The following is a 21761-nucleotide window of genomic DNA, read 5'->3' on the forward strand; positions in this document are numbered from 1 at the left end:
GAGTGGCATGAAACAGCTTGAAAGATCAAAGACAATTTTTAATATAACTCCGACTGGATTCGTCTGAAAGAAGAAAGTCATATATACCTAGGATGACTTGAGGGTGAGTAATTTATGGGCTAATTTTCATTTTTGGGTGAACTAACCCTTTAAGTAAAAAAAAAAAAAAAAATAGAAGCTTGTTATCTGGGATTGGGGTTTGGCTTTGCTAAAGACCTGCTGTTAACCACCAAACCAACAGGTCTTTCACAAGTTTTGGTGACATTTTTTGAAGAAAATTCAAGCCTCTATTCTCTTGCTTTATTAATTAATTAATTAATTAATTAATTAATTAAATAATTAATTATCTCTCGTGCCACTGAATCGCCAAGCTATTGCTTGTACTTAGAAGTAAAAACGTATGAACATAAGCTAGGTTAAAAAGGAGAGATTCACAACAGTGGTATTTGAACCCACACTTGTGATGCACATTCTTTTGTCACAGACCCACCATTAACCACCACACCAACTGGTCTTTCATAACATTTAGTGAAATTTTTTGGGTGAAAATTCAAGCCTCTATGCTTTGCTTTATATAATGGAAACTTTAAATATTGTAGGATTTGAACCGAGACATTTTCGTTGGAAGGCAAACAATTATCTTTGTGCCACTGAATCACCAAGCTGTTGGTTGTACTTGTAGTAGTACATGTGTAGGAATTTTGTCTAAATGAAAAAGAAAAGCTTTACAACTGTGGGATTTGAACCCACACTTGTGTTGTGGTTTTGTTTGTCAAAGACCCACTGTTAACCATCACACCAGCTGGCCTTTCACAGGCAAGTAAGCAAGCGAAATAATACAATTTTAATTTTTTTGAAAACAGAAGCATCTATGTTTTGTTTTATATAAAAGAAACGTTAAAAGTTACAGAATTTGACGCAAGCCTTTAATGTTGGAAGGCAAACGATTACCCTTTACACCACTGGATCGCTCAGTTGTTCTTGTATGTATGAACTTAGGCTAGGGTAATAAAAAAATTAAATAAAATTACAAAAGCTGATTTGTGGGGTTTGAATCTGTGCTTGTGTTGTAGTTTTCTTTGTCAAGGACCTGCTGTTAACCACCACTCCAACTGGTCTTTTATGGAAACTTGTGACTTTTTTTGGGAGAAAACTCTGTGCTTTATATAAAGAAACCTTTAAATGTTATGGGATTTGAACCAAGACATTCAGGTTGGAAGGCAAACAATTGTCCTGTGTGCTACTGAATCATTGAATAGTGGCATCTACTTGTACAAATATATGTGTATGAACTTAGGCTAGGTTAAAATAAAAGATTGTTACCTGTTGGATTTTAAACCACGCTTGTGTTGTGGTTTTGTTTGTCAACATCCTGCTGTTAACCACCACACCAGCTGAACTTCCTCAAAAAAAACAAAAAAAAACATTGGGATAAAACCAGAAGCCTGTATGATTTGTTTTATATAAAAGATACTTTAAAAGTTACAGAATTTGAAAGAAGCCTTTAAAATTGAAAGGCAAACAATTACCCTTGGCGTCAGTGAATCGTTCAGCAGGTAGTTGTACTTGTATATGTGAATGAACATAGGCTAGGGAAAAAAGCTAATCTGCTAGATTTGAATCTATGCTTGTGCAAATACTGTATATTGTTTGACAAAGACCTGCTGTTAACCACCACACCAACTGGTCTCTCATAAAGAGCTACGGTAGTTTCAGGATGTGATGTTTAATATGAAAACATAATGAAAATAATGAATGAGTTGAACTAGTCTAAAATTCCCATTCTAGCTGAGTCTGAAGATGAGATAAACTAAACTTTGTTCTACCTGGTACAAAGGTCATGTCTTACCACAGTATATGAAATATGAGTGGCAGAACTCTGAAAACAACATTTAATAACATAAAATAAATGCATATAAAAATAAGTCAGTGTGTTTGTGTTCTGATGGGTGTCGGCACCTAAATCTCTGTCATCTCAAAGACAAGGATCTTCTAACTGACCCTCACTTCACAACACCATATTTTGAATTTTAAAGATTAAACTGAACTTTCAAGAGTGCCACCTTGAGATGCAAATGTAATAATTCATTAAGCTGTTTAAATTCAGCATTATCCTTAATTTTTCACATACAAACACAATGATGGTGAACACAGTAACACATTAATTAATGGTTAACCTCACGTGACAACACAAAGGCAACAACAACTTCAGTGCAAATAATGCAGTAAAGAGTAAAAACATTGAACAATGAGGTAGTAATTTGCATGATTTATTCGTACTCTAGTGCATTCTGGGAAACAGTCCAACATTAGGAAATTAGTGCTGTAAAAAGTCTAACCTACCCTTTGGCAGCAGCAAACGAGACTTGACTATTCCATAAATTCAGCTGCAAAACAGCTCTCTTCAGGTGTATTACTTGGTCAAGGGCAACCAAAAACAGTCCCATCATGTGTTTGACCTGTGCATTGCCCACTGGGGGAGAAGAGATCAGAGAATTTACTGGCCAATGTCTAAATAAATGAACCCCTCTAACAAACATCTTGATTTTAACACCTTGTTTGCAAATGCTTAAAACAAATGTTCTTCCAAACCTTGATTCAGGATTGGAGCCAGCAAGCCCAGTAGCATGTATGTCATAGCTAGGACTCCAACCCAAACGTTTTGTGTTTAAAGACCATAGTGCTCCATACTGAGCTACCAGCACATTAAACTATTTCTGCTAAAGTCTTATGGCATGAGTAAAAGCATAATTTCCAAGCCCCATGTCTGTCTGACTGAATAACAGTATGGGGTGTAAAACCTTCAAACTTCAAGCTTCTAAAATCATTAACTTTCAAACAAGGCATTGTCTAATTAATTTCAAAGTTTGTCTTGACAAACTTTACCTATTTTGTTGAATGAGTGGTTTGTCTTCAGGCCTTGCTGAAGTTGATAGTTGTGGTGCTTTTTTGTTTCCCATTTTGTATTTCTATCCATCTAAATGACCAAGAGAGAAAGCCAACCATGTTTTCTCAGTATCACACCCTATTTTCCCACGAAAATCGATTGATTTTTTCCGGCTATTAATCATTTAAAGTATCATTCAATGACAACTGGTCCTTGCCTCCCCTGACAGGATTGATTGATGTGTTTTGAAGCCAATAGGAGGTACAATGTCAAACTTTTAACTTGATAGTAAATGTCAGATCAAACATTAGCCTCGTGGAAAGCTAATAGTCAGAGATGTGCATTTTTATTGTGACATTCATCCTCTCATGAAGATAAATGGAATTTTTTATCGTAGCAGGCATTTAAGTTATAAAACTCATTATATCAATGGACAAACATTATGGGCAAATTGCTCTCATGAATTGTAATGTCTGGTCGTGAAAAAGGTTTTCTGTGTTTGCCTGCTTAGATCTAATGAGATTTCCAGAGGGTTACTGCTAACATCTTAATTTACATTCTGTCTGTTTTTATAGTTTTATTTGTCCTCGAAGCAGTGGCAGTGTATATTAGTGTATATAGACTATGTTCAGCATTCTACCATAGTACTCTTACTATTTCTGCATCGTATAGTAAGTATACTGTGCACAATATGTGCCCATTTTTCATAGAATACTGGAATGACTGGCTACATTTGCCAAAATGTGCAGTTAACAACAGGGCATTTTTGATTATTTTTGAAAATGTAGTCAGCTGGCCATAATGCCAGAATAAACTCCAATAGGGTAACCAATCAGTGACCAATTCTAATAATTTTAATTACTCATTGAAAATGGAAGCCCTGCCCCCAGTCAAGCATTCTATCAAAAACAGTTCATGTTGATAAGCTTGATTTTTTGAGACTTAATTTTGCACTTTTTTAGGACAGGAAGCAAAGATTTGTACTCAGGTCACCCAAGGCACAACTGCACAAAGTATCAGAACACTGCCCACAAGGCTATCAGCTTCAACAATAAGCTTGATATTTTATATAATTTTAAAACTCCTGATTGAAAGTAAGGTTTTAAAAGAGAAAAATAGAATAGGTCACCAAAAATTTAAAATCAGTGTATCATTTCTTTTATGCTCATGTTGTTCCAAACTAGTACGACTCTTATTTTATTCTATGGAACACAAAAGTAGAACTTACTGTGCCATGACCTCTCCCCCATCATGGCATGACGGCACCATCAGCAGAACAGATATCATGCAGACAACATGCCACAAAGATGTACTTTTAACGCAGAGGGATGGGAAGAAAGTGTACTTTGCATGAAGGGCACTGCTGTTGATTCGTTTTCATGCCAGCCTTCGCCACAGAGTCTATTTGAACGATGACTTCTCCATATGGGCGGATAAATTGAAATGAGCTCCAACAAAATATGCTGTTTCAAACTTTCTTGGATGCACCTATCTGCTTCACAGCGCCGTGTGCCGACCATCTCTGCATTTTAATCTCATACCCAGTGGGTGGAAGGAAACTTTACAGTGTGGATGAAATATGAACAGTGCAGCGTGTGCAGGGTTGTGGGGGGTACGGAGATGTAGCATATTTTATTTTAGTTAGCGGAGATGCGACAACCCCGTGCGCTTCTAGCTGGGTTGCTGTGACATACGGGCAATTGAATCCTCATCCACAGAAGTTTATTTGCTGGATCACAATTCATCAGACGCACACTCACCTCTATATGCGTCCTCTCAAAGCCATCCCGCACTGTCTGCTGGACTCATTGGCGAAGTATTGATTAAACTTATGAAATTTGAATAAATTAGTCATAGCATCTGTATTGAGCTTTTGTAGACACCCAAAGCACTTTACATGCAAATGAGACTCACCTCACCACCACTGCCACTTGCTTTTCATTATAAAATATTGCTCGTTCTTCCCAGTGCACATGCAATATTCCCAAAGGACTGCAACAAAGATGTGACGTTCATGTCTGTTGGCTTTTCTGCTATTAATCAATAGCATGAAAATTAATGCACAGTCAGTCGTTGATGTTTGAGATGGGTTTATTCAGGCAGGGACGGCAGTGTCGGGAGAGGGTGGCCAGACACAGGTGATGGGCATCTTTCCACTGTTTGACTGAAGCCATGGGGACGGAATTTAATTACAGCAGTGTTCATCATATTGAAGAAAAGAGTCACCAGCATTGGAAAAGTGATGAGAGACAGATAGATTCAGAGGGACTGAGAGCATATGTTTGACAAAAATACAGGTAGCCAGTTGCAATCAAGATACTTTGTGCTTTCATTTATAGAAATTCTATTTCTACACCGTTGATTGTTGAATCTTTTTGCATAAAAAATTCAGACGTCGCTTCTAAAATCATTAACTTTCAAACAAGGCATTGTCTAATTAATTTCAAAGTTTGTCTTGACAAACTTTACCTATTTTGTTGAATGAGTGGTTTGTCTTCAGGCCTTGCTGAAGTTGATAGTTGTGGTGCTTTTTTGTTTCCCATTTTGTATTTCTATCCATCTAAATGACCAAGAGAGAAAGCCAACCATGTTTTCTCAGTATCACACCCTATTTTCCCACGAAAATCGATTGATTTTTTCCGGCTATTAATCATTTAAAGTATCATTCAATGACAACTGGTCCTTGCCTCCCCTGACAGGATTGATTGATGTGTTTTGAAGCCAATAGGAGGTACAATGTCAAACTTTTAACTTGATAGTAAATGTCAGATCAAACATTAGCCTCGTGGAAAGCTAATAGTCAGAGATGTGCATTTTTATTGTGACATTCATCCTCTCATGAAGATAAATGGAATTTTTTATCGTAGCAGGCATTTAAGTTATAAAACTCATTATATCAATGGACAAACATTATGGGCAAATTGCTCTCATGAATTGTAATGTCTGGTCGTGAAAAAGGTTTTCTGTGTTTGCCTGCTTAGATCTAATGAGATTTCCAGAGGGTTACTGCTAACATCTTAATTTACATTCTGTCTGTTTTTATAGTTTTATTTGTCCTCGAAGCAGTGGCAGTGTATATTAGTGTATATAGACTATGTTCAGCATTCTACCATAGTACTCTTACTATTTCTGCATCGTATAGTAAGTATACTGTGCACAATATGTGCCCATTTTTCATAGAATACTGGAATGACTGGCTACATTTGCCAAAATGTGCAGTTAACAACAGGGCATTTTTGATTATTTTTGAAAATGTAGTCAGCTGGCCATAATGCCAGAATAAACTCCAATAGGGTAACCAATCAGTGACCAATTCTAATAATTTTAATTACTCATTGAAAATGGAAGCCCTGCCCCCAGTCAAGCATTCTATCAAAAACAGTTCATGTTGATAAGCTTGATTTTTTGAGACTTAATTTTGCACTTTTTTAGGACAGGAAGCAAAGATTTGTACTCAGGTCACCCAAGGCACAACTGCACAAAGTATCAGAACACTGCCCACAAGGCTATCAGCTTCAACAATAAGCTTGATATTTTATATAATTTTAAAACTCCTGATTGAAAGTAAGGTTTTAAAAGAGAAAAATAGAATAGGTCACCAAAAATTTAAAATCAGTGTATCATTTCTTTTATGCTCATGTTGTTCCAAACTAGTACGACTCTTATTTTATTCTATGGAACACAAAAGTAGAACTTACTGTGCCATGACCTCTCCCCCATCATGGCATGACGGCACCATCAGCAGAACAGATATCATGCAGACAACATGCCACAAAGATGTACTTTTAACGCAGAGGGATGGGAAGAAAGTGTACTTTGCATGAAGGGCACTGCTGTTGATTCGTTTTCATGCCAGCCTTCGCCACAGAGTCTATTTGAACGATGACTTCTCCATATGGGCGGATAAATTGAAATGAGCTCCAACAAAATATGCTGTTTCAAACTTTCTTGGATGCACCTATCTGCTTCACAGCGCCGTGTGCCGACCATCTCTGCATTTTAATCTCATACCCAGTGGGTGGAAGGAAACTTTACAGTGTGGATGAAATATGAACAGTGCAGCGTGTGCAGGGTTGTGGGGGGTACGGAGATGTAGCATATTTTATTTTAGTTAGCGGAGATGCGACAACCCCGTGCGCTTCTAGCTGGGTTGCTGTGACATACGGGCAATTGAATCCTCATCCACAGAAGTTTATTTGCTGGATCACAATTCATCAGACGCACACTCACCTCTATATGCGTCCTCTCAAAGCCATCCCGCACTGTCTGCTGGACTCATTGGCGAAGTATTGATTAAACTTATGAAATTTGAATAAATTAGTCATAGCATCTGTATTGAGCTTTTGTAGACACCCAAAGCACTTTACATGCAAATGAGACTCACCTCACCACCACTGCCACTTGCTTTTCATTATAAAATATTGCTCGTTCTTCCCAGTGCACATGCAATATTCCCAAAGGACTGCAACAAAGATGTGACGTTCATGTCTGTTGGCTTTTCTGCTATTAATCAATAGCATGAAAATTAATGCACAGTCAGTCGTTGATGTTTGAGATGGGTTTATTCAGGCAGGGACGGCAGTGTCGGGAGAGGGTGGCCAGACACAGGTGATGGGCATCTTTCCACTGTTTGACTGAAGCCATGGGGACGGAATTTAATTACAGCAGTGTTCATCATATTGAAGAAAAGAGTCACCAGCATTGGAAAAGTGATGAGAGACAGATAGATTCAGAGGGACTGAGAGCATATGTTTGACAAAAATACAGGTAGCCAGTTGCAATCAAGATACTTTGTGCTTTCATTTATAGAAATGCTAGTTCTACACCGTTGATTGTTGAAGCTTTTTGCATAAAAAATGCAGACGTCATATTAATGTGTGGCATATGGGTTTTAAGCTTGACAAAAGGGCTCATATGTTATGGAATGTTTGTTGCTAGGCGTTGTATTCCAAGGCACCTTTTCAATTTACACCAACATCAGTCAGTCCCTACAGCGTTTAGGGTTGTTTTACAGTGCTTGGGCATAATATCCCTAAAGCTGCAAAATGAGTCAAATAAAACAACTGGCTTTGCTGCAGGACCCAGATTTTACTTTGGATATCAAATGGCAAAACAACAAACCAATTGTTTATTGTACGAAAGTAAACAAAAATTAAACGTTTTAGTATCACCACCAGGAGCTTCATAGACCCAACAATATGTAATATTATGATAAGCTAAAAAGGCACAGATTGATTAGACTGAACAGCCTATGACATCAACAACAAATGGGAAGCATTTTCTCCTCCTCTTTAAAGTCGTGATGAAGTAGTAGCGACAGATCTTTTCTTCCATATATCTGAGTTTTATGGATTATCGAAAAAGACAAAAAAATGTAGGCCAGGGACTTGGTTCTATCTACTACTTTTTAATTGTGAGATGTGGCCGTTGCATTCAAAAAAGAATGCAAGCTTGAAGTTGATTTTATGAAATTGGTGGACTACATATGATTGGAGTCTGACATATACATCACCAGAGAGAAGTCTGTCGATTTCATTATAAGATCTTGATTAAACATTATGCAAGTTTTTATCAAACATTACAGGGTCAAAATTTTTTTAAATGAAACGTGCATGAATCATTCACAATAAGATCTATAACATGCATTTACAAAATAGGGTGAATTTTTCATGGCGACTTCAAAAGATTTTGCTATTGTTACTTTGCATGACTCTATAACTTCGCATTTTATTGTTTGCATTTAGCATTATTGTTTCCTGATGTCCATAACCCATCAGAACAGACCGGCAGCCCATTTTTAAGGTCCCTAACTGTCAGTTAAAAACGGAAAAAAAAAAGTGTTTTGCTTTGTATGCTGTTTTAAGACACGTTATATACTCCTCTGTTGAATCCAATAGTCTTTTTTCCACATGATAGATGCACTCTTCATGAGAATACTTATGTTTGATCTCACCACACAACAAAACAGTAATTAGATTAAAAAGCCAATTCTGTCGGAGACATGCAAACATAATAATGCAATCAGAACTTGAACATGATCTGTGCCACAATCAATTTTTACTCATATGAAACATGCATTTGCCAGAGCGTCACGCATTTATTAGAAAATTAAGCATCGCTGCACACACGATGAACTCAATTTTGAAAATGAACCTGGGCTGGTAACTGATTCCAAAGCACACATTGAAGGGCTAATACTTGTGAGTCTTGGTATTGGAAAGGAACGGATCAATAGTTTTAGAGGGGTTGTGGTTGGTATAGAGAGAGAAGCAGTGGAGGGCAGTGCTGCTCTATCACTGATACAAAAAGTGTCTAAGTCTAAGTGTTCTTATTCAGCTGTCTTTTTCTTAGCTCTACCTTTTGGGCCATTTCTGGTGAATTTGATGATCGCATCTCTGTTCCTCCAGATGGGCGCAGACAGCACGTAGATTTAAAAAAAAAAAAATCATATTTATTCCTAAGCTGTTCAGTTTTCTGTGTGGGCCGTGGATGGCAGATCTCATTGCTGTCTGCAGCATCTCCGTTCAGTTGGGCTGTTTGGTTTTCCGTTTACTCGACGGGAGCCTTTGCCGGATCTGTTGTCTTTTCACAGATGTTTACTTAGATAGGACAAAGCACAACCAACTAATAATACTAATTGCTTCCATCTGGTCCCTTGCAGCTGTCAATAACCATTTTAGTGAATCCCAGGAATTAGTCCACCATTATTCACCCTGCATTCTTATTAGCCGGCCCGCATTGCGTCTGCAGCTGGAGAGAATTCTGTCGGAACGTTCCGGAATGAATAGATTCAGAGGAAAACGAGTTGGTAGATTGGAACAGAGGAACTAGATTTAATATTCCATGCGTTTTGAAAAGAACCAGTCAGACCACTATGCAGTAAATCCTTGCTGTTACGATGACCTTACGCTCAAGGCTAAAAGGCAAGAAATCACTCAACAAGGGCAGATGCTTTGAGCACATGTTGTGAGGTGGCATTTTTGTGAAGAGATTTTAAAATGACCATCTCGCACTTACCTTCCTCCATGAGAGCCCAGAGACAAACGCTGAAAGGTCAGGGGGAACGTACTGGAGTTGCGGAGAAGAACGGGTACTCGTTAACTGAGAGAATCGACACAGTGCAATGAGATGAAATGTAATAAAGGTGGCAATTGAGCCCTCTGGCACTGTGAGACAGGAGGTGGTTAAAGCCTGAGTCTTTGTTTTTCTGCAAGATGATGGTTGTAAAAATGCTCTAGTGTTATTGAAGCAGGAAAAGAAATAGAAAAGGTCTGGTTTAGAGGGGTGGAAGTTAAGGTTGAGGCCATATGCAATCAGATTAGAGATTGATGCATATAACTCTCTTCGGTGTTTGTCATAGTATACAAGTGAGATTATATTCTTTCATAGACAGCTATGTTGAAAACAGTTTTAGTTTATTTGAAACAGTTTTAAAAGTTGTGTGAATGGGCTTTGTGGGAGCAGGCACTGCTGAGCTCTTTTGCCGCAATTTCTGTTTCCATGGAAACCACAACTTCTCTGACTTCCCCATTAAGCTAATTCAAAGCAAGGTACAGACACAAAAGAACACAGAAAACACCATCTTTTTCATAATAAAGTTTATTCTATATTACAAATAGTATTTTGTTCTTGACTGCAAAATAGGAATGCATTATATTTACATACACAGGTATACAATTAATTATAACAAAGTTAGAGAAGCTTGCCTTTCCGCTGGTCTCTCTCTTCCTCTCCTCCCATCAGGATAAATCTATCTTGCATCAAATCTGGAAATATTAAAAAGTATTTTCGAACAGGTCTCTGCAATGCCTGTTGTAACACTGAGCTAAAAGGACTTTTTAGTTCTTACAAAATGTTTAAGGTGGAAACTTTATCAGGTCTTTTGGGGCGTAAAGGGAGGGGGTGGGGTCGTCCTGATAAACGAACATTAGAGATGAAACATGAAATATAACACAGGATCAGAGTCATGAGGGAATCCAGGAACATATCAGCTTTTTAATCAAATCATCATCAGTTCATTTAAGACCTCTGTGGACTTTATAAATGAGTTCCCAGAAACATGAATCATGAAACACTTTCCACTGTCAATTCTGAACTAATTTGCAAGATTCCAGTTTTGAAAGATTTACTAAAATAATAATAATAATAAAAATACCTAACCTAACACGGTGACAGTGGTATTTTATTATTTTATCTCATTAGAATCATTAGTTGGGGGCTGTGTACCTGAAATCCCGCAATACCTCAACACAATCCTCTGTTACTAAGCTACAACCAAAAATAACACAAGGGAGCCCAAAGCAATCACACATACAGAGACAATATCCAAAACAACATGAAAAAATAATTTGGTGTAATGCTAATGAAATCTTGAAAATTAGGTTGCATCAAATAATATAATTTATTATTGATTCAAATAATATAATTTAATATAATAAAATAATAATATACGGACACATTCAGGGAATCAACTCTTTAGAGTGGCACATTAAAGACGTACAGTAAAAAAACACAAATGTAATGTGTTGTGATAGTATGTTAGGTGTGACTGGACTGGCATGTGATGTCGTGGTCATATTTGCTCAGCGTGAACGAGAACTCTCAGATAGATGGCCTTCGAGAAAGGCAATCCACCTGACAGGAAAAGAGCAGGAGTCTGATGAAAGTCTAACAAGAGTTTGATTCGGTTTAGAAATCCTTAGTAGTATTAGATAAATTGATAGCAAGGCAGTTCATTTCATATCATCCAAATAGGTCAGCATGCAAGGGTATATACTATATCTGCTTAAGGTTTTACCTTAGCCTTATTAGCATCTAACACATTCACAAAACGTGGTCATGGCAGTTGAATGGAAGGGCAGGATAAAGGTTCCACCTTAACAAGAGGTTGCAATTTTGAAGATGACAGCCACTTTTTTCCATCTCGTTCTTCCAAGCAAAAGAAAGAAAAGAACACATCCACATCATCAATTGCAAGGCTTACTTTTTTGAAGTTTAAATTGAAATACATGCGCTGAAAAAGCCAATAAAGCACCCAAGGTGGACCTGGGCAGATTCTCCACACTTTCACATCACCACATAGGGTACGCTGTCAAGGGGAAAGAGGGGGTCAGAGGACAAAGGAAAGGTGGGCAACTAAATTGTCTCTTTCCCATTGTCAAAGTTACATCCAATACTAATTATGTCCTCATCATGCCATCCGTTTGCTTTTAGAGTCATTAAGCCCAGGTAAGATTCATCTCTCAAGGCCGCCAGCAACATTTAAACTACAGCAAGCCCTTAAACTTCAGATCGGGATTTCTTTCCGCCTTCCCAGTTGTGCAATAACCAAATTATGGTCTACTGTCCATTATTCTGCACACAGAATAATGGACAGTAACAAATATGAGGCTGCAGACGGAGTTTCCTTCTGTAGGTCATAAAACAAATAGTGCCTTGTGTTTGCTTTCTCAGGGGTAATTTATTCGCTTTGCTATTTTTTTTTCAAATTGGGCTCCTTTGGTTTTCTGCTGACCAACTTTGTCCACGTGTGGGTTTTTCTAGAGGCTTCCAGAGTGTTCATTACGGGTGGGACCCCGTGGCAGTGAACAGTGCAGGCTGCACGTGTGCACTTTCAACAACACGCCATTTCCCCCCTTTAACGTCTAATTCTGAGTAGGATATTTTGTAATTAAGGTCCCCCTACTGGATGTGTGAACTGAGACACCTATTGAATGTGCTTTTTTGTTGTTAAGATTACTTCATCCTCTTGCAGCACAGCGTAGGTCCTGACAACCTCGCTGGAGTACAGAGAGAAGGCGTCGCTCTCTGGAAGAGGGGTGTGTGTGCTTGATTCTAAGGGGAACGAACCTTGGCTTCTCCTCCACTCATCTAGATAAGAGAGGATCAATTCAGATGTGCACAAGCCGGATAAATGCCGAAATGAAGGCTGGTGGTGAAGTGGTGAAGATGTGGGTATCCCACAAGACGATAGGTCTCGTCTTTCAGTTTCACTGTCAGGTAAGGTCCCGGAAGAGACAAAAGAGTTGATGCACTAACTTGCTCTGTCCCGCTAAATGTAGAGGGTTTTAAATACACCTCACTGTCTTCAAAGTGAGAATAAGCAGGTGGGATTCTCAAGGCTTGATTGTTCTTTTATCAAAGCGTATAAATGATCTTGCGCGTCCCGTAAATCCAGTGTCATCAAAGTGTTTTGTGTCTTTTGAAATGGCCCGAATGAACTGCATTCTTCAGATGCATGCAGTACCATTTTTTTGTCTTGCGTTTCAATGTTTCATAAAGGTACTACAATGAACTGGACTCAATATTAGTGTCGTACACTACCCTAGTCATAAAAGTCAGAACAAATTGACACCAAACATTGTGGTTTCTGCTTATCAGCTAAACTTTGAAGGCAACGGAATTTTTTTTTCTCTTTTCCAGTCAGGGAGAAGGATGGAGGATGCAGTGACGTGGAACTCGTAGGCAGCCACCCCTCCTCTACACAGCAGAGCCGGATGGCCACCCACTCTACTGCATCATGGGTAATGTAGTCCTTGGCTCCTCCGCCCACCCTCCAGTTCCCATCTCTACTCTTCTAGAAAGCAGAGCTAATACGATGCAAACGCTTGTTTTTGTGGGAAGATTGCAAACAGAAGAGATGAGATAGATGGACAGGTCTTCAATCAGGCACGGCTCGGTTTCTGATGGATCTCCCAGTGCACTCTGGGAAATGTGGTCCTCAGCTCTCCAGGCTCATGAAGGCGACCACCTGCTCCAGCTTATAGGCCAGTCTCTGTTTTCTGGCACCATCATCCTGCTCCAGCGCAGACACAATCTGTCAGAGGGAGATGACACATCAGTTACACATGCCTCCAAATAACCACATATCCCTCTCATCTGCACTTTTCACTTTTATTTACTTTTTTATCTTTATTTTAGGAAAAATATATCTTGAACACGTTCTTAGCCGTCATTGTGATATCCAGCTAAACAAATGTGTGTGCTACACTTAAAATGTGGCAATTTAACAGGCTAATAGTTTTCTGTACCTCTTCTGTATATTTGCCCACATAAGAGTAGATCTCGCTGAGGGAGCTCATGGTGTTGAACTCGTTCATGTGCATACGGGACTGTTCTGCTAGATATGCGTTCATATCCTGATCACTGATCGCAGGCATCTTACTAATGTCGGAGTAATATCTGTAAGAAACGCAGAGAAACAGAAATAGCACAGATTATTTAACAAACATTTAGAACTTGGACAGGTGACAGGGCTTAAGAAGCCTTTTTATAACTCATGTAGAGTAAGAATAACATGTTTCAGGGTCATTTCTGGCACTGAGTGAGAGCTGTCACACCCCTTCCAATCAGTTCGGCATTTACTTTCTGTGGCAGTACAGCTGCAGCTTACATCAGCGAGTGACTGTGAGTCTTAATGAGCCGCTGTCCTTGAAAGTTTTCCAGAGATCAGCAGAATCTATAGGATGCTGGAAAGATTCAGTAAATGTGCCCCACACATACGCTGACACTAAACACACACTAGCACATCCAAAACAAAATGTGCACATAAAAGCACACAGTTATTGTAGATACAAGCACTCTTCCAGAACCACTGCCTAGGTAGACAGCATTGCAACCATCATGGAACCTCATATGTGATTTGGAACACTCTAGCTAGGCAGAAACGTCTTGTATTAAAACTTGCAATTGTGTTTGATGTTACCATATTGATAAGCTAATGGTGTGATACACAAATAAGCTTACAAACACACAAACATTTTTATCCATAATTTTAATTTTATTGATCCAATTCATATTTCTCTGGCTTCATTCACCAACTTTTTTCCACTCCACTCAAAATGCATTCTGGGATTGCCTTTACATGGAGGAAACATGTGATGCTACAGGGTATCTTATGAGGCAGTATAATTAACATGCCTATCTTTTGGAACAGCCTTCGTGCCTGGTGAGCACCCACGATGCCTTAAAATGCTGTCTCTGTAGGCAGCTCACTAGGTTTTGGAACGAAGCAACACTATCTGTTGTCTTTGGGTGGCTGGTGCGTGTGAGTGAGTGAGTGAAAGAGTGTTGGTGGAGGAAAAGCAATCAGTCACTGTCACCTGCAGCTGCAGAGGCTCTGTCGACTCTTTAATTAAGGCAGGTCATTTACATTTTTAATTCCTGCACCATGCCAACTCCTGGACTCAACACACTGACTGACTAACCGGTGGCATGCGTGTCTGTTTCAGGCTCCCGTGAGCACCTTGAGTGGCAAGTATGTGCTGCAATGCATCAGTGGAGGACAATGGTATGGTGTTGAACGAGAGAGCTAGTGAGTTGTAATCTTTAGGTATGGCCTTCCCAAAGGAATCAGGTACACTTCCTAAACGAGTTCACACATTTGAGTTTAGCGTCTCTCTCTGCGCCCTCTGCTTCCCAAGGCTAATGACAGGCAGCTCGTCTGGCACTAATTAATACCACGTTTAAATGTCAGCTGTTCGTCAGCCAGAACAAGTCCATGCTGGTTATTCCCTCGTATCGTGCATGTATTGCAAATGACTAAATAGTTGCTACACTTTCTGACCAATGAATAAACTGGAAATGCCATTTAAAAATAAATTGAATAGAATATAAATTTAATAATTGTTCACCGCAAACAGCAAAAATTACATTTTTATATATTGAAAAATATTACGTTTTTTTTGTTATTATGTGTGAATAAAGACTAATTTAGTTGTTTCAGTTTGTTATTTGCCTAATAAATGATAATACAGTTTCATTTTTAAACAAGTTCTTTTTTACCAGATTCCTAAAATATTTGTGTTTTCTCTTTATTATGACAGGTAGCGACTGTATTTATTGACTGTAATTGGGCATCTGAATAAAAAAAGTGCTTTACTTTTTTTTCTGCCTTTCTCATAAAACAGTAAATTTGAAAATTCATGGATAACAACAATTATATTTTAGCATTACAAATACTACTGTGACTAAAAAGCTTACACATACTGATGGATTAACCATTACAGAAACATAAAAAACTATTTTGGTAATCACCAATATTGTTAGTTTAGGGCAGCTGTGGCACCACATTGGGTGGTGGTGATCTAATAAATTTGTTAACCACTGTGTGTATATATATATATATATATATATACAGGTGCATCTCAATAAATTAGAATGTCGTGGAAAAGTTCATTTATTTCAGTAATTCAACTCAAATTGAATGAAGACATTAATTTTTATGAAGACATGAAAGGATCTCTTCTCAAATCGTCTGACAAAAAGGAAACAGAAGGATTGTCTCAATTAACACAGATTTGTCACCTATCAGGATATTACCGAAAACAACAAATTAAGGAGTAATGTGAGAGCTGTAACTCAGAACAAAGAATGTATCTTTGAGAACGTATTTTTCCTGGTTTAAACACATATATGTCAGCACCTATAATTAAAGCAGGCTTTTCTCACCTCAGTAGGCACGTTTTAGTATGATCTCAGTCCTTAAAGATGTGTAACACATTAGCTAATGCATGAAAATGAGCTTTCTCTCCATCTCAGCTCTTTCATAGTGAATGTGAGCTGGCAGCATGATTACGGTCTTATCATTTTCCCCATCATGCTCGTCTGCCAGCTACCCGTCTCCTCCTGCAGCCTCTAATACCTCACGGCAAATAAACACGTTAGTCAGAGGCTGAGGGTCAGTGTGCGTGAGCAGAGACACACGGCGCTGATGAGTTTTATCAGTGCTGTTTACTGTAGGGTGGTGGACTTGAGTAGACCAGCGCGGTGCGCTGAACTGAGCAGAAAACAATAGAATTATTCAAAGCTCTTTAGCTGTGTCTGAATATGCCTAATTCCATACTATATAGTATGCGAAAAACACCAGTATGCCAAAAAAGTGTTATGTTCAAATCATAGCATTCGAAAAACAGTAGGCAAGAAGTACCCTGAAGCCTTGGGCGAGGAGAACTTGTGAATGGCAGTGAAGTGACGCAACTGATGCCAGTAGGTCACGTGACAGCGTCTGAATTTCATTCAGACTACCTATATAATACTACATACTTAAATGTTCACGAAATAAATACCCAAATGCAGTACGTACTAGACAGCATGCAATTTCAGATGCAGCTTTTTACAGTCATTGCTTCTACTTTCTTGGCATTGTTGAACATAGAGTTTCTGACCCAGAGGATTGTGGGAAAAGCAGAAAAGTTTGTCTCTCTCACTAAACAGTGACTAATTGCTTTGGTGCAATGTTGGGTAGACCCAGAAGATCTACTGAACTACAATAGAGCTGCAATTCATCATCCTGGAGCTCTACAACACACTTCAGTCTGATTACCAGCAGCTACACACACACACACACACACACACACACACACACACACACACAATACCTGCAGGACATAATACAATTCTGGGCTTTTATTCACGCTGATACCCACATAAACACTGTATCTTTGCATCTTTTCTGATTAAAAACGTTCACAAGTGCACCTCACATACAGTCTCTCATTCTCCCTCACACATGCATACACATTAAAACAGCAGTTTCTCCATGTTTCTACCCAATCTCTTCACACCAAGACCTTAGAACCATGCAAACCGAAGGAATATGGAAGTCTACTCTTTCTGATATGGATTTCTAAGGCTGCGGTGGTCCACCAGATACTGTGATTGACAGTCTTTGTTTGTATGTTCAATCACTTTGAAAGATCTAGAAAGGGAATCTTGTAACCATAAAAATGTTCTTGCTCACCTCTCCACCCAGTTCTTGTAGCTGGGAATGTCCTTGGCATACAGCAGCTTGTTAGAGGGGGAGTCTTTGCCCAGGCGGTGCTCTGACGTTGAGCACGAATCCATGAATGTTTGTGCCACCACAGACAGACAGGCGTCCGTGATGCTGCTCTTATGGATGTCGAACACAAACTGTGGGTTCTTGATCACATTCACCCAGAACCGTAGAGGTAGGCTGTGGAGAGCAGAGAATGTATTAATGGCATTTTATTTTCAAAAGCTCTTTAATGCATAAAAAGGCCGTTTTGGAACAGGAAGCAGTGGCTTTATGAAACATCAGACTGCTTTTAATGCTTATAAGTTTATTAAATATACAGTGGGTACGGAAAGTATTCAGACCCCCTTAAATTTTTCACTCTTTGTTATATTGCAGCCAGATGATCAGAAGAAATGGACAGCACCTGAGTTAAATATATGAGTGTCACAGCAAAGGGTCTGAATACTTAGGACCATGTGATATTTCAGTTTTTCTTTTTTAATAAATCTGCAAAAATGTCAACAATTCTGTGTTTTTCTGTCAATATGGGGTGCTGTGTGTACATTAATGAGGAAAAAAAATTATCTTAAATGATTTTAGCAAATGGCTGCAATATAACAAAGAGTGAAAAATTTAAGGGGGTCTGAATACTTTCCGTACCCACTGTATATTGAATAGATACTGGAATGATATTGATAAATTAAATCATTTTAATTGAGGTGTGCAGAGCCAATTTTTTCAGTCTGAAATGGCAGCATGAGTATTTGAGCCATACTCTGAGTGCTTTACTAATACATCTCATATTGGTTTGTTTGTATCTTTAGTGCTGTCCTGCAATTGTGCACCTGTCCAAAACAATAAACGTATACAAGGCTACTTTATACCCCAGCCCATTTGTGCTAAAGTGAAATCAACTTGGGAGTGTGTGCGTGCACGTCTCAAGGGTCACAGATGTTGTTTGGGCTGGGACTTTGTGCGCTTGTGTCTGAGACTGCAGAGTTCTCGTTAGTTTTCAAGACAGCTTTGGTTTTGTCTTAGATAACAAAAACTGAAGAGAGGAGACGGGGGAATAAGAAAGGACACTGCAGTGAAATGGATGCAGAGTTTTGCATCAAAGAAAAAGAGAGAAAACAGTCAACAAAAGCTTTTCCGTAGCAGCCCCCTCTCTGTTGCATTCTGAATTAATTCAAAAATAACAACTGCACCAAAGAGGATTTAGAGAGCAAAGCACGTATTATGACTCCCAAATTAATCAGAGAGAATCAACTGGGATTATCTGCGCTCTATCAAAAGGATATCAATGCTTTAACAACGAGTCGACACCCTCGTAAACCTGCCACAACTGGCTTCTGTGAAGATCATATTCTCCGGACAGAACAAAAAGCAGGACGTGTTTGAAGCGCCATACTTTAGAGAGCTCTCAGCGGAGAGAGTGAGTGGATCAGGAGATGGGAATGATGTCTGGATGGACTAGATCCCAGCTAAATATAGCACTCAGCTCAGCGCAGCCCTCTCTGGGAAAAGCCTCACATTCTTCTGTCAGTCTTTTGGGTTTCTTCTGCCTGCTTTTTTTGTGTAAAGGTAGAAATTTTTTGTAACGTGCAAAATGGTTCTGATGTACTATGGAACCATAGTTTTATGTCCAAAAAAGTGCCTAAATTAATGTCTTATGTATCTCAGTGTTCGGACTAGTGGATTAGTGAGGTTTATCTAGAAATGCATTTGATCGAGGTCAGGTGAACTTGAGACCAGCCTAATTCTACAGGACTTTAAATGTGCGGTCACATCTGCAAAATTCAGTGAAATTTCTGCCAAATTTCGCAGGCAAGAAAGGCCCACCGTGTTGACCAACTTGAACCCGTTGTGAAATCCACATCAGGAAATCTTCCCGATTGTGTGGAATCCTAATGAAAAAATAACGCACAAAAATGAGCTGAATAACGGTGATTGTACCTGCAACTTGGACCAATCGCCTAGTCTATTTTGAAAATATGTACTTTTGCAAATTCTTACTTGACATTTGCCAAGTTTATGGACATTAATGTCTCTGTATGTATGTGACGAGTGGGGCGGGGCCGGTGGAGTAAATGATAATGAGTGACACCTGCGCCACTCACCGGTCTCGAGTCCCACGGAGGAGCTCCGGAAGGATAAAAGGAGGAGTGACAACAGTGCAAGACGAGAGAGGACCAGGCCTGGACTATTTATGTTGTTGTTTTATCATGTTTTATGCGGCAGTCGTCTGTGAGGGGCTGTCGCTTTTACTTTTGTTTTGTGTTCATTTGCTTATTAAAGTTTGATGTTTAAATGTTCGCAGGTTCTCACCTCCTTCTTCCTGATCTATGCACATTGTTACAATGTATAATAGCTTTTTTTTTTGCATTGTTTAACTTTGTTGCATCGTCACTGCCACAAATCACTGTCAGTGTGAACGCCCCTTTGAAAACTAAATAGTATTAATTTTGGTCATCTGCATTTTGAGTAGCTCAACAAAGAGAGTTAATTTAACCACACCAATCAAACTGCTTTGATTATCTGTATCTGTGCATTGACAGCTTGTACTTTGATTGGCAGGCTGTACCGCCCCACCCTCGCCCAGTCACAAGATAGACAATGGCATGATGGATGATTCACAAGAGCCTCGACCATCAGCAATCCATCTCTGCCTGGCTTTGGTTAAAGATCTGATGCTTAAGGCTTCCTTTGATGCATTTGAAGAAGAGATTTGTAACAAAACTGAGGAATCCATCATTTAGGTTGTGATTTGTTTGAATGAAAGTCAATCTAGATGTCCATGGGATTCACACAGAATTCACTGATAGCATTGTTTATTTGCATTTGCTTTATGCATTGTTTTGGCACCAGATTCACCTAATCTATGTGAATCAGATAACTGCACAAATGGCCAAAAATCTGCTTTTAAAAAGTTTTCAGCTCTATAAGGTTAAATTGTGCTCCATAACGGGTGATTAGTGAAAAAGATGCAAATTTTCATGCTGAGATTTGGGTGGTCTAGACTGTTATTCTCGCTACTAATATTAAAGAAGTGTTTGTCTGTGTAGGACACACTCAAATAAGAGGATAAGCAAGAGACTTGGACATCTTAAGTTGCCATCTGGATTGTCTGGAAATCTCTCATTTGCAAAATCAATCAAAACGAGAAACCCCTCAGTGCACCCTGCACAAATAATTTCACTTTCCCATTAAGAACAATAATAATTGGTGAAGAGAATTGATGAGCAAACACTAACAGTCTGTAAACAAAATACTGATTATGCCTGTGCTTTCATGGCCAAAAGCATTTAGCTTTAGAGTGTTAAAATCCTCTACAGACAGCAAATATGCCCTACCCATGGCTCTGGTTCAATTAATGGCCTGTGTGGTGGCAGCAGCACATCTAGCAACACAGATAAAGCTGAGCCTGTTGTTTTGTGCACAATATCTGAAAATGGAGCTATTTCATTTTCTGTGAGAGACATTAGTTGTCAGCAAAAAGCTGGGTAGCAGTGCATTAGTCCTGTAGAAGACCCTCTCACGCTCATTAAAAAATATCACAGATGCCACAGTGGCATCGGGCTGTAATGCCCAGCGATGAGTGTGAGATGATAAATCGCTATTTAATGTTCCACTCTTTGTGAGAACGATTCCATTAATGTGCAATGCAAGAGTGACCTTCTGTGCGCTCCAAAATCACTTAACGCTCTCAAATGGCCCCGAAACACACTGCGGGGGGAGACGGGGAGAAATTAGGTCTATAAAACAGAGTAAATAGGGACTGTACCCACTGCCCCTCCTGCCGTGCCCTCACATCAATATCATCACTTCATCCCCCATAGCCCTTTGGGGTGGTGCGTGATGGGACGTTGGCAGAGGCTAATGATAGATTACCATCCACTCTCATCCACTCCACCCTCTCACCTCATACCCTCTTCCTTTCTCACTCGATCTGCTGGTTGTTTATTTAGCCCTCACAACCCCCTTCCACTATGGGGACGTGCCTCTAAATTGGTTGGGTGAAATTAATTTAGAAATGAGCGTTATTAATTTCTCTCATACTCATTGCCATGGTGATGTCCGTGGTTACAGCTACATTAGGGGCAGTATCAAGTTATCTGCTTT

At 39.2% G+C, this 21761-nt stretch overlaps 1 protein-coding gene across 1 annotated transcript in view; it reads right to left on the bottom strand.

Annotated features, from left to right (window-relative positions):
• Positions 1–11869: 11869 nt before the first annotated feature.
• LOC107690636 (plexin-A4-like) overlaps positions 11870–21761 on the bottom strand; it is an 82146-nt gene continuing 72254 nt past the window's right edge. Inside the window, exons 26-28 of the mRNA XM_016489019.1 lie at positions 17628–17840; positions 13918–14068; positions 11870–13703 (exon numbers count right to left, since the gene is read on the bottom strand). Of these exons, the coding sequence (XP_016344505.1) occupies positions 13608–13703; positions 13918–14068; positions 17628–17840 (460 nt within the window). The 3' untranslated portion in view covers positions 11870–13607. The remainder of the gene's footprint in view (positions 13704–13917; positions 14069–17627; positions 17841–21761) is intronic.

The sequence above is a fragment of the Sinocyclocheilus anshuiensis genome, unplaced genomic scaffold (assembly GCF_001515605.1).
Source record: "Sinocyclocheilus anshuiensis isolate Anshui unplaced genomic scaffold, SAMN03320099.WGS_v1.1 scaffold641, whole genome shotgun sequence".
NCBI lineage: Eukaryota > Metazoa > Chordata > Actinopteri > Cypriniformes > Cyprinidae > Sinocyclocheilus > Sinocyclocheilus anshuiensis.